The 12,688-nt window shown below is 48.1% G+C and overlaps 1 protein-coding gene across 2 annotated transcripts in view; it reads left to right on the top strand.

Annotated features, from left to right (window-relative positions):
• Nucleotides 1-5,158: 5,158 nt before the first annotated feature.
• The window catches only part of LOC135828185 (NPC intracellular cholesterol transporter 1-like), a 29,628-nt gene continuing 22,098 nt past the window's right edge, over nucleotides 5,159-12,688 (top strand). The window contains exons 1-3 of one of the 2 annotated variants that reach the window (XM_065340630.1): nucleotides 5,159-5,442; nucleotides 11,106-11,889; nucleotides 12,371-12,525. In XM_065340630.1, the coding sequence (XP_065196702.1) occupies nucleotides 5,416-5,442; nucleotides 11,106-11,889; nucleotides 12,371-12,525 (966 nt within the window). In that variant the 5' untranslated portion in view covers nucleotides 5,159-5,415. Of the gene's footprint in view, nucleotides 5,443-10,154; nucleotides 10,480-11,105; nucleotides 11,890-12,370; nucleotides 12,526-12,688 lie in introns of those variants that run through there. The other variant, XM_065340631.1, reaches the window with a different exon arrangement.

Genomic DNA, 12,688 nt, shown 5'->3' with positions numbered 1-12,688 from the left:
ATGCTCGATATAATGCCGGCATTATCCGCCAACACCTAGCAACAGCCAGGCCCAAGGCCCGGGACACGTCCTTGTCGGTGGCTCCATATCCGAAGACAGCTTGTGGATGTCTGCGGCAGAATTGCTTCACGATGCCTCCAGTCACATGATCCTGTGCTAGCACTCTGGTGGATGCCTTATAAGGACAGTAACGGTACCAGCAGCCATGTTCTCTCTCCTTTTAGTCTTTTATGTCGATGCCATTTTGCCGGGACCTTCTTGCAATCGTGCCCGGTTCAGGCAAGATCAAGGGCCTAGTAGATCTAGTGGCAGTCCACACGGCACCACTGGCGCTGACTTTACACTTGAGAGTTGAGGTGCTCTGGACTGGTCATTCCTCTCTTCCCCACATCGCTTATTATTATTATAGGTAGAATATAATAGTACGAAGTAGTGGTTGGGACTTCGGCGATGACTTGTAAGAAAGGGTTTGCTCCCCACACCGGAGCTCGCGCTATTCCGCCGACTTTACTTGACACTTGACTGACTCACGACTGCCAGCCAGAGCACACGAGAAGTCCATCGAACCTTCGACTCGGCAAACCTGCAAGAAAGCACCACTCCCTGCTCAATACACAGTGTTTCGGGGAATTCACCCCTCATCAGTTGAGCTTGAGTAGGCTGAGGAAGATTGTGCCTGAAGAGCACCACTTATATAGTGTTGTCCAGTCACAATCTTCCTCAGCCTACTCAAGCTCAACTGATGAGGGGTGAATTCCCCGAAACACTGTGTATTGAGCAGGGAGTGGTGCTTTCTTGCAGGTTTGCCGAGTCGAAGGTTCGATGGACTTCTCGTGTTCTCTGGATGGCAGTCGTGAGTCAGTCAAGTGTCAAGTCGTCGGCGGAATAACGCGAGCTCCAGTGTGGGAGCAAACCCATTCCTAAACAAAATCATCGCCGAAGTCGCAACCTCTATTTCGTCCTTTTTACTTTTTATAAATATTCCTTGGCTCTCCATCCGAGTTCAAGGGTATATTATTATTATTATACGCTTGTCCGCGTTGACATCACCAAGCAAGCTTGGCTAGTCTTCGCATACCGGTAAGCCAAATGAACAAAAGAAAATGAGGAACGAGCGAGGCCAATGAGGTGAACACGCGCGGGCAACTGCAGGCCAAAGGAATTACATGCATGATAAGACAGTCCTAAAAACACGGCAAGGCAAGAGTACTCTTGTAAGAACTGAAGATACAATTATGTCCGAGTTATGGGTATGTGTAAAGCAAAGTGTGGAACATTCGTCATGTTTAATAAGAAAAGAGGACCGAAGAGCTACAAGTTACGCTGTAATATCCACTAACACCACCAGTTACTTTAAAATCAGCTCATGCAATAACGTAGCACGACATTGACCGACGGTACATGTACTGACGTTCTACAACTAACATTGCCAGTTAGGTTTGGAACGTCAGAACCGTTGGTCAATGTCGTGCAATGTTATCGCATGAGCTGATTGTAAAGTAACTGGTGATGTTAGTGGATATTCTAGCGTAACTTGTAGCTCTTCGGTCCTCTTTTCTTCTTATAAATTAATCCTTGGTTCTAGGCCTTTGCGGATAATTCCGGCAGAAAAATTGGCAGAATTCGGTACTTTTTGTGGTAAGTTTCATGCCTGTGTGGTATGTGGATAAAGAAATGGAGCAGAATTCGAGGAATTGCCCGCCATAAGGCTTGTATGGTTCTGCCAATTTCACTGCTTTTCGAGCAGAACCTGCCACCTTTTCGAGCATTATCCGCCAATGCCTACTTGGGTCTCCACCCGAGTCTAACCATGTTTATTATGATAATTATTATTATTATGTAGAGCGGTATACAACGGTGGTGTAAATCCAGGGTGGCATAAACTAGTACTTCGAAGTACTGTACCTAAAGTGGAATTGTTTCATTTTAATTGTTTTACATGTATGGTTATGAGTGCACAATTGCTATTTTTTATTGCTATCAAAGTCACCAGGATGATGATTCAGTATTGATTTGTTACACTGACTGTATCCATTGGATGAGTCTGGTTGCATCCTCTGGACTGCTGCAGAATTGCTGTGTAGGGTGACCTAGGCATTGGCGGATAATGCTCGAAAAGGTGGCAGATTCTGCTCGAAAAGCAGTGAAATTGGCAGAACCATACAAACCTTATGGCGGGCAATTTCTCGAATTCTGTTCCATTTCTTTATACACATACCAAACATGCATGACACCAGAAAAAGTACCGAATTCTGCCAATTTTTCTGCCGGCATAATCCGCAAAGGCCTAGTGGGGTCACCCGGGGCTCTGGAATGACTTGGGAGGCCCACCAGTGACCTGCGCAGCATCGCGGCCCGTGCATCAAGGGAAATGGGTGCTGCACTGGTTCGTTGCCAGAATGATAATGAACAGATTATGAGTTGCCTACATTCGATCTAGCCTCGCAGTGTGCATGAAACGCAGGGTTACATGTACATGTAAATGTATAACACAAATTTACCGCCTCTCACTGCTCTCTTCTGCCTGGTAAGTAACTGTGGCATTGCTCCATCCCTGTGGTGACCCCGTGTTGACTCTTGAGAACACTAGCAATCTGGTAATTCCCATGCACTCTAGACTGTAGAATTGCTCTTTCAATTAAATCATCGTTTGCCACTGACTTGTAACACGATGAAGGGTCGCCGGGGTATCTACCGGTACAATTATGTACTCGAAACCGGCTTTGCTCCTGTGCCCACCTTTGCCTTCTCTGGTAGTCTGGTACACGGCCGCTTCGCTGTGATCAGTGGTGATGTGCCAAGGGCGAGTACGCTCAAGTGGATCTGAAAGGCCAAGCGCACTGGCACTGTCTGCGCTTGTGCATGGTTCGCTGGAAGTCGCTATTCGTACTTGGGCCATGATTGGCATGCGCAGTACAAGTGCTTTCAAGTTTTTCTCATGTGGCTGTGATCCCTACCCACCCTCGCACAACCAGCCTAGAACTAAGAAGAAGGCACACGTGTGTATTGAACGGTTTGTTCCCTTTTTATCCAACTTTTGATGGCATTATTACCAGAGATTGAGGACACTCATGTTACGATGTGGCCTGGTCGAATGCTGATAATAATAACATTGGCTCAAGTAACTTAGTTCTAATGTTCGCAGTCGCACATCTGACTGCAAAATCCCCACGACGCACCTCACCAGAGTCAAGGACTTAGGTGTGGGTTCTCTTCACTGAGTATAGTCGAGTCTAGCGAGCTGTAACTCCCAGTGCCGAAAGGCGGGCTCAGCTCACTCCCCTACATGGCTACTTCCCCCTGCCTAACCCCCCAAGACGCAAAAGAAGTGCATGTATCGTAGCAGACTGGCCGAAGTAAGTTAACTCGGATATGTTGTGCACATTTTCGCTCCCCTCTGGCTCACCTTCCCCTCTTCAGTCCTACCCACCCGTGAACCTTCCAGTTCCAAGCTGGGAAGGCTGCTGGTTTGCGCCCTGGAGATGTCTTAGAGCTAAATGTGCATTGTACATTTTACATTTTTAGGTGTCACGTCGCTGAATGTCTCTCTCAGTAGCCTTTCAGTTCTTGTTCCCTGTTGTCGCACTTTCTGACCGCTTTTATCATCTGTACATGTGCATGTATACAATCGTGGACACTCAGGACAGTTGCTTCATAACTCGTTCCTATGGGTTCTCTTCTACATGTATTTCAAGTTCTAATCCGTGTTATTTTGACTCAGTATGGCTCCATTAAAACAAAAGTAAAGTGTTTGCGCATCCGCGTTACAACCGGCTTACACTACAGTCTTGAGAAACACAACCAGCTTGGAGAAGTTTCGCTCAATATACAGTATACTACATTCCCAAGCAGCAATACCATACATGTACATGTACATGCACATGTATGGTATGTACATGTACATGTAGAAGAGTAGAATGGTCAGGTGTTACCGCGGTACCGGTATAATACCGGTACCGCGGTAACACCTTTTATGGACGCTGAGAATCAGCCCATCGGTGCACTCCCCCTCGGGTCGTTGGGGGTGACTCGGTGGGTGGGTTTTCCAGGAATGCGGATACAAGCATCGCTACATTGTAGTCGGTGGTACCATTTTCAAATCGCAGGAAATCGCACGGTAAAGGTAGCAGCCAGTCATACAGTCATTTAGAATGGTTCAAGTCACAAGGTACAGGTACCACCTCCCAAGACGGTCAGTTTTTGAAAAACTGACCTTGATTTGTATTTTGTAATGATAGTCTGCCACGCCCTCTGAGACTGCGCGACGGGAACCGCCAACAAGGATTGACATGCGAGATGGTGCGACTATCGAGAACAGTATTGAAGTCGCAAATCGTACAGCATTGCGATGATGAATTGTTTGAAGAGAACCTCAATCAACAACAATACATGTACGAATGACTCTCTTATTGGCGATGGTGCCATCGACATCGTGAGAATAAAGAATTCAAAAAAAAAACGAGTACAAGTCGTGTCGTTCCGCTATAGTCGGCCCATCGAATCTCTTGACATTTGACCAAATCCACTTTTACTTCCACTCGAGAATCCGAGTTCACTGACCACGCACACACAGACTTGTGCATGGACTACTGCCCACTACTGGCACTCGTGATCGCGCTCGTCGTACCACATCTGCAGTGCTACTGGAGCCGCACAACAAAAGCATTATAATTATTACCCCGCGCCTGCCTTGTAGACTGACTCAGAGTGAGATAACGTGTTAGGAGTGCATCACCCCGCAAAGCGTCATCATGAGCAGACTACATAGAGCTAGCTACACAAATTTTGTAGAGTCGAGAGGTCTCATGCGAGAATCACGCCACCTGCCAAACCCACGTCCTCTTCGGCTTGCACTTGACATCACGCGCCACTCTGCTGACCTTACTAGCTTACTCTGTCTGATCTGATGCCGTAATGGAGTGATGACTGATGGATTGGATGGCTAGTTACACACGCTGGTTGGTTTACATCACGAGAGATCTACTCGACTCTGCACTGCAGTGTAGTGTTGTTGTTGCCTCTGCCACACAGGACAACCTGTCACTGGGCAACACAGTCATACAGATGAATTATTTCGCAAAGTCATACAGACCCAGTACACTACACATACACATACACGCGCACTGTTCCGGCTTTCATTCATTCTGGCTTCCAAAGTAAAGTTTGGTTCATTCTAAACTTTTTACTTCACGGTTTTTTAGGTAGTTTAGCGTAGCGGCTCTCACAGCCTCTGTTCATTCTATCGTCACTGTCCGGTGACTCGTTTTCACTCGTTTGCTAAGCTCTGTGTGTAGATCTACTAGTTTGGGAAGAAATTGCAGCAACCCAGACTGAAGTCAGTCCCGCAGCAGTCAGCACTGACTCGAGCCGAGGCGCTGGAATCGTTTGGATTTGTCCACTGCTCTAGCGATCGGGATGACAAGCCGACGCGCTCCGTATCAGGTAAGCGATGCTTTGAGGCGGCAATTGTTTCGTTGTGTGCGCTGCCTTGCGCTAGCTCATCGTTGTTGCCTCGTGTTGGCCAGCACCGATGCAGTCCACAATCACGCCACAGTTCGCAGCTGTTGCTGCATGCTACACATAGCATCGCCATAGACTCTACGCATGAGTGCAATCTTCACCCTTCCTGAAAAAATATATTCCTATTGCCTATAACGAAGCAGAATAGCTTGCGAACAGTACTCGTAGATCACAGCGTGCTCTGAGTTTCCTGAGGCGAGTTGTTTGGCCTTGGAGCTGAGCATAATGACATATTAATGTTGGGTACCTAACCCGTGACTCCTGGCCACACATCATGATTTCCTCCTAGCATGCACGCACCCCCTAGCTCCGTGCACGAGTCCGTGAAATTATTATCAACATTTTTGTTTTGCTGAAGTGGTGTGTCAATATGCAGCACAGCAGTGAAATGTTCATACAGCGGCACTGCATGGCTCTGCTGCGCAGTAGTAAAGCAACTGTGCGACTCACCGAGTGCTGAGCAGATATCCATGGCCATGAACTATTGTAAAACCTCAGTATCACACGCCTCTAAGGTCCGCGAAATCCATACCGTACAGCCGAGGTACAGTCAACTTGGCTAATAACGACTGCGGATATAACGACAACTCGCGAATGACGACAGCATTTCCATGCCCAGAGCAAAGTCCCATCTAACTGAAATACGTAATGAGACTTCGGGTATAAGGACACTTCGCGAATAAGAACACTTTTCTGATGCCCCGCCGAGTGTCGTTACACGCAAAGTTGACTGTACTGTGTTTCTAAGGCTAAGGTCAAAATGACAACAAGTATGCCGGTATAGTAACAGCTAAAACACAACTCAGGGTCCTTGATCTAATGCTACTGTAAACTGTCCAGTATTTGCGTCTCTATTCATTTTTTCGCGATGTCTCAGAATCAGCGAGTTAACCGGATGGCATATGTTTGTGGATCACTCTGGCCACACAAATACACTCACCGTTTAAGTTTGATTTCACGATGATTAATATTTGCGCTATGCTCTTCTCGCGAAATTGGCGAACATTAATACGTCGCGAAAATGAGGCTGTTTATAGTACTCTCTATGCCATAGGGGGCTCCCCAGTAGTACATTGTGTACTGTGCTTGCCTGCGAACCCAGAGGTCGTGGGTTCGAGCCCCGCGGTCGCGCATCTGACTGCAAAATCCCCACGACGTGCGGCTCACCAGATCATGATGTGGGTCCTCTTCAAATCAGTAGAGACAGAGTCGAGCGAGCTGTACTTACGGTGCCGAGAGACGGGCTGAGCTCACAACCCCAGTGTGGCAACTTCCCCATGTCTAACCCCCAAGATGTAGTGAATACTGTAGTAGTTATACTGGCTGAAGTTTAAAAAATCCCATATTATGGTTGTTATACCCAGGGTACTATTGAGCAGTTTCGCTGTAGTCTACAGCTGGAGATCTCATTGTGAAGGGTCGCCACTCACTCCACCGGTCTGCTCCATCGTCACATGTAATGTAACAAGAGTGTGTGCAACGGTGTTTGTAACTCCTAGATACGCTTCGAGATTAGCTGTTCTCTAAAAAAATAGTAATTTTGTTTTTCACTCCAAAGGCAGCTCACGACACATGGTGTTTTTCTTTTCAGGCAGTTCACTTCCCCAATTGATCCTTTGAATTTGAAGTTCTCCCAATCCTTTCAAAATTTTGTTTTTTGTTTTTGTTTAGTTGTTGTGTCAGGCCAGTGGTATCATGTTGTGTGATTGCCCGTATAAGAGACTTGTTCAACAAGATACCGTAGGCTTCGAGTAGGTCCAGTTTTGTGGACAGGTATGGGAGGATATGATTCATGTGCACCAGGGAGTTACAGCTCAGGGAGACCGTATCTGCATGAAACTGAAGTAACTTATCTTTCAATTCCAGACGCCTTTCTCGTAGTACTATAGTGCAGTGTGCAACTGTGGTCAAAACCCATGGCAGCTTGAACTAGTAATTAATCACCAGATGGTGTATTAAAGTAAGCATTGGATGAGCCTGGTTGAGTACTGCAGAATTAATGGCACCATGGGGATGTGATAGAGCAGTGCGTGTGTGTGTGTGTGTGTGTGTGTGCGTGTGCGTGTGTGTGTGTGTGTGTGTGTGCATCTGTGTGTGTGCACGCGTGCCCGTGTTGCGCTGTAAACGATACACATGGCCAGAAGAGTGGCGTTGGATCTAATCAGAGCATCGTTTGATAGACTTCCATGTGTAGAGTACTGTTTTGCGTGTAGTCTTTCAGCATTTCTAGTTTTTCAATCCGATGCCAGCACATTGCTTGAGGGTAGAAACCATCATGGTGATTGAATGCATGACCGGTATCACACTGTTAACTGTAGACCAGGTTGAACAAGTTGATTGTGGCTGTCAGCTGATGGGTTAGGTAGGTGTGTGTGTGTGTGTGTGTGTGTGTGTGTGTGTGTGTGTGTGTGTGTGTGTGTGTGTGTGTGCGTGCGTGTGCGTGTGCGTGTGCGTGTGTATTGTGAAGTCCAGAGGGTATGTAGTTCAGGTCTCTCAGTGACGTAGGCTATAAACACACACACACACACACACACACACACACACACACACACACACACACACACACACACACACACACACACACACACACACACACACACACACACACACACTGTAGGCTGATTGGCCTTATCCTACATGTACTGGGTGACAGAGAGTGGATGCATAGACATTGTAATCATACATGCACTAATTGACAGAGACTCGGTGGGTGCATAGACATTGTCTTGAAGACTGTAGTGCTGCATGAATGTGATGGGTTTGTAGATTATGGCCTTTGATTGGAGCTGCCTGTACGGTCATGCTTTCCGTGCATCTTGAACTGCTCAGGCTGTTCTATATAGTTATGGGTTTCATGTATTGCTGCTAGCTTATATCAAATTCCAAGCCCAGAGCCCAGGGGCGATATGCTGGAGGTTAGGTAGCACACGGGGCATTTCGTTCAATGGTCCGTTTGAAAACATAATGACATGAAAACCGTGTTGTCTACATTTGTAAGAATCTGAATTTCCAGTGGATTGCCCGTACGTTTCCTGTCTTCAATTTTATCCCCTCCGAACGGGATCAGAGTTTTATTTTTTTATTTTTTTACTATTGAACACTCACTGCATGATGAACTAAAATGAGGAGAAGAACTCGACACAATGGTACATATCCAGCAGGACGGAGTACTTTCGACGCCAGAAGTAGGCTGCTGGCATTGTTTGTACATGCGTGCAAAGAGGAGGGAGAGGTCTTGACTCCATGGGATATGACCTCAGGATGAATGCCATGTGCTCATGTCATGTAGTAGTGTCAACGAACCAGCGTGAGTCATGTAGTAATGTCAAGGGATCAGTGTGAGTCATGTCAATAGTCACTGCTGCTAAGGGAATTAATATTTCAGGCTCCACGCTGCCAAGTACCGTTGCGCTCACTGAAATCCGACCCGACGTGTAAAACGGAAGCACTGGACAGGTTCCGACTATAGTACTCTTCTTGTACATGCGTACGTCCAGCCGCATTCGCACCACTTCCAGCATGTCAAGCACGCTTCAAGTTGAGGGCGCCTAATATGTACTTTTGGTCGGATTTGACAACACAGAGTGCAACTGTAGTTGAATGCACACTGATAGGCATACATCAACTACAGGACTGTCGATCGCCGAAGAACTGGTGGATCAGCCTCGTAGCCTAGACCGTTCATATTTTCATGTACTAAAGTCTTTGCACAGTTGAGTCACCGTGTATACATTGGTATGCTGTGTTTGGTGAAATTCTAGCCTGTTCGTTCTTCAGCGCCCGACAGTACTGTAGCTACGACGGTGGCAACTAAAATCTGACCCCAGCTCGGTGCACTCGCATTGCTAAAACCCTGCACGCACTTGTAACACTACGAAATAGAGACGGCTGGAATAGAATCGGTGCTGCACACGAGCACGAAAATCAGGGGTTGAATTTCAGTTGCCACGACTGTATGTACACACAGGGCATGCTGGCATGTACCGTGCTAGCAACTGAAATCCGACCCCTGAGCGATGAGTTCACATTCTAGCGGCCTCTATTTCGTAGTTTTACTATCCCGAGTTGGGTCTTTGCCATGTGAGCGCACCGCTCAGCGGTCGGATTTCAGTTGCCAGCACTGTGCTTGTACATACATGGTATGCTGACATGTATGTATGTATGTATGTATGTATGTATGTATGTATGTATGTATGTATGTATGTAGTAGAGAGAGTACTAAGTCTTACATGGTATGCTGGCATATATGTATGTATGTAGTACTGGAGAGAGATAGGACACGTGCGTCATACACCTGCCAGGGTTGGACAGCTCACCTGTCAGAGACTCTGGACACACGCCATCACCAATGGTCACACATTCAGGCGTATAGTCCTCGTTTCGCCTTATCTGTTGCCCATCCATAGGCTCAGTTGACATCCCTGTGTGCTGTAGTGTAGGATCTCTCGCAGCTGTACTCCTGTAATGCGAAACCAATGAATGGAATACCACCGAAAAAAACTTCCATGGCCTTTGAGCGCGCCCTGAGCAATTCCGTATCTCAAAAGCACGGCACACGTGCGTTCAGATACTGCTTGTTGATAATATTTCCAGTGGGGAAGTTTGCGTCCACATCTCATTAAACCATGACGGTTTGTGACTTCTATCTTCCCTACACAAGATTCGATCTTGATAACCGCTGGCCAGGTTTTTGAGGTGGATGTGCTGCCGTGCAGTCGGTGCAGTTCTCTGTCTTGCTACTGCAGACAGGCTACACATTTGGAAGTTTCCTGTTTGTCTGGTGCCTAGCATGGCTTGAGATTGAGTTGTGCTGGCGGCTAACAGTTGGTACTCAATTACTAGAGTCCATACTAATTGAACACAGACTGAGCTACTGTATATGCTCACACACTGCTGTCTAAACTGTCTGTGCGAAGTGCTGAGTGCTGGAGAATTTGGACGCAAGACGGCATGACGAATGTGAGAAAGTCTTGTCATGCCCTCCGTAGTGTAGTGCAATGTCGACTGGATCGGTGGCTAAGCATGACTTGTGTGTGCGTGTGTGTGTGTGTGTGTGTGTGTGTGTGTGTGTGTGTGCGTGTGTGTGTGTATGTGTGTGTGCGTGTGTACGTGTGTGTATGTGTACGTGTGTGTGTGTGTGTGTGTGTGTGCGTGTGTATGTGTACGTGTGTGTGTACGTGTGTGTGTGTACGTATGTGTGTGTACGTGTGTGTACGTGTCTGTGTGTACGTGTGTGTACGTGTCTGTGTGTGCGTGTGTGTGTACGTGTGTGTGTACGTGTGTGTGTGTACGTGTGTGTGTGTACGTGTGTGTGTACGTGTCTGTGTGTACGTGTGTGTGTGTGTACGTGTGTGTGTATGTGTGTGTGTGTACGTGTGTGTATGTGTGTGTGTGTACGTGTGTGTACGTGTGTGTGTGTACGTGTGTGTGTGTGTACGTGTGTGTATGTGTATGTGCATGCTCACGTGCTTCACCGTCTGTACTGTTGCACACGCCAATGTTGCACACGCTAACACATTGAAATGCAAACAATAATATTGGTATTCAATGGATTTATTTTCTGTCCGTGTGTTGTTGTGCTGTAGTCACAAGGATGTCGACAGCGGCGACAACCAACCCTCGGGCGCCTCACAGCACACACATACCTAGCACTACTACTCCTGTGCGGCGGTGCCGTAGCTGACACGGCACGAGCGCAATCACTTGACGCGGCGGCAGCGGACGAGGCGAGCGCGAACCGCTGCATCTGGTACGGGCAGTGCGGCGACAACGCCAGCGGCAACGCCAAGCTCAACTGTAAGTACACGGGCGAGGCGCCGTGCCTGGACGAGAGCGGAGAGCACTACCGCCTGCTGGCCGAGACCTGCCCGATGCTGGTCGACGAGCAGCCGCGTAACGAGACTCGCGCCTGCTGCGACCTGGCTCAGGTTAAGACGCTGCACAAGAGCCTGGGTCTGTCGGAGGCGCTGCTCAGCGGCTGTCCGTCGTGCGCCTACAACTTCCGACAGCTCTTCTGCTACAGCACGTGTAGCCCGAACCAGCAGCAGTTCATGGCGTACGCGAGGAACAACGCCGGCGAGAAGTTCGGCGAGTTCCCGTCGGACACGGGCAAGACTATCGCCGAGCTAGCGCAGGAGGACTCCACCTGCGTGCTGAACAGCACCGACGTCGATGATGTCATGGATGATGTCAGCGGAGCGGTGGTGAATCATACGAGCGTGCAGGCCGTGCAGTACTGGTTGGATCGGGAGCAGGCCATGGCGTTCTTTAACTCGTGCAAGAACGTGCAGTACTCGTCGACGCAGACGCGTGTCATCGGCATGCTGTGCGGTCGCGCCGCCGACGCCTGCACCATGCCGGATTTCTTCAGTAAGCCACCGTCTGTGTGTGTGTGTATGTGTGTGTACATGTGTATATATATATATACGCAGGCATACAATAGGCAGAGGTTTTATGAGATGTGCATTAGTTTTTCATATTGTTGATCTGTTTTGCTGGTTCTGTGACTTGCAACTTCTTTCTATAGTCTACTGCGAGTCAACATTATATTCGGCGCATATTTATTTTCGGCTATTTTTCGCCTGGTCATGGTTTTTCCGAAAATTTATTCCGGCCGAAGTTTTGTTTTGCAAGGTCCAGTGTGTCAGTGCATACAGGCGGCAGCAGTACAGGCCGAACATTTGATGCGGCCAAAATGGGTTTTAGCCCTGGGAGGCCGAAATTTGAATGGGCCGAACATTTATAGACTCACAGAGTTGCGACACAGCTTCCAATCTCTCTTATAGACTTACAGTATACTAACCCAAACGTCCATCGCCATTGCCGTTTGTCTTGTTTCTGTGTTCCTCAGCATTCCTCGGCTTGCCACCAAACTCGCCATTCAAGATCATGTTTGAGCTGGTCGCACGCAACGAGACGCAGCACAACGTGTCGGCGCCCATGAACGCCACGTCCAAGCGCTGCGACGAGGCGGTGATGCCGCTGAACAAGACGTGCAGCTGTCAGGTTAGTGTTGGCGTGATGATCGGCGTGCTCTGCGTGCTCTGCTTGGGTTGACACGCTGTGAAATCCGGCTGTTAAAGCCGATCGCTACACTGTTTGCTTAAGACTCAGTTAGACTGAGTTTTCAGCATGCGTAGGAACGCCACCACCCTGCGGAGATCTACGG

Source organism: Sycon ciliatum, chromosome 12 (assembly GCF_964019385.1).
Source record: "Sycon ciliatum chromosome 12, ocSycCili1.1, whole genome shotgun sequence".
NCBI classification, from domain to species: Eukaryota; Metazoa; Porifera; class Calcarea; order Leucosolenida; family Sycettidae; genus Sycon; species Sycon ciliatum.
This window is presented reverse-complemented; position numbering and strand designations above follow the sequence as displayed.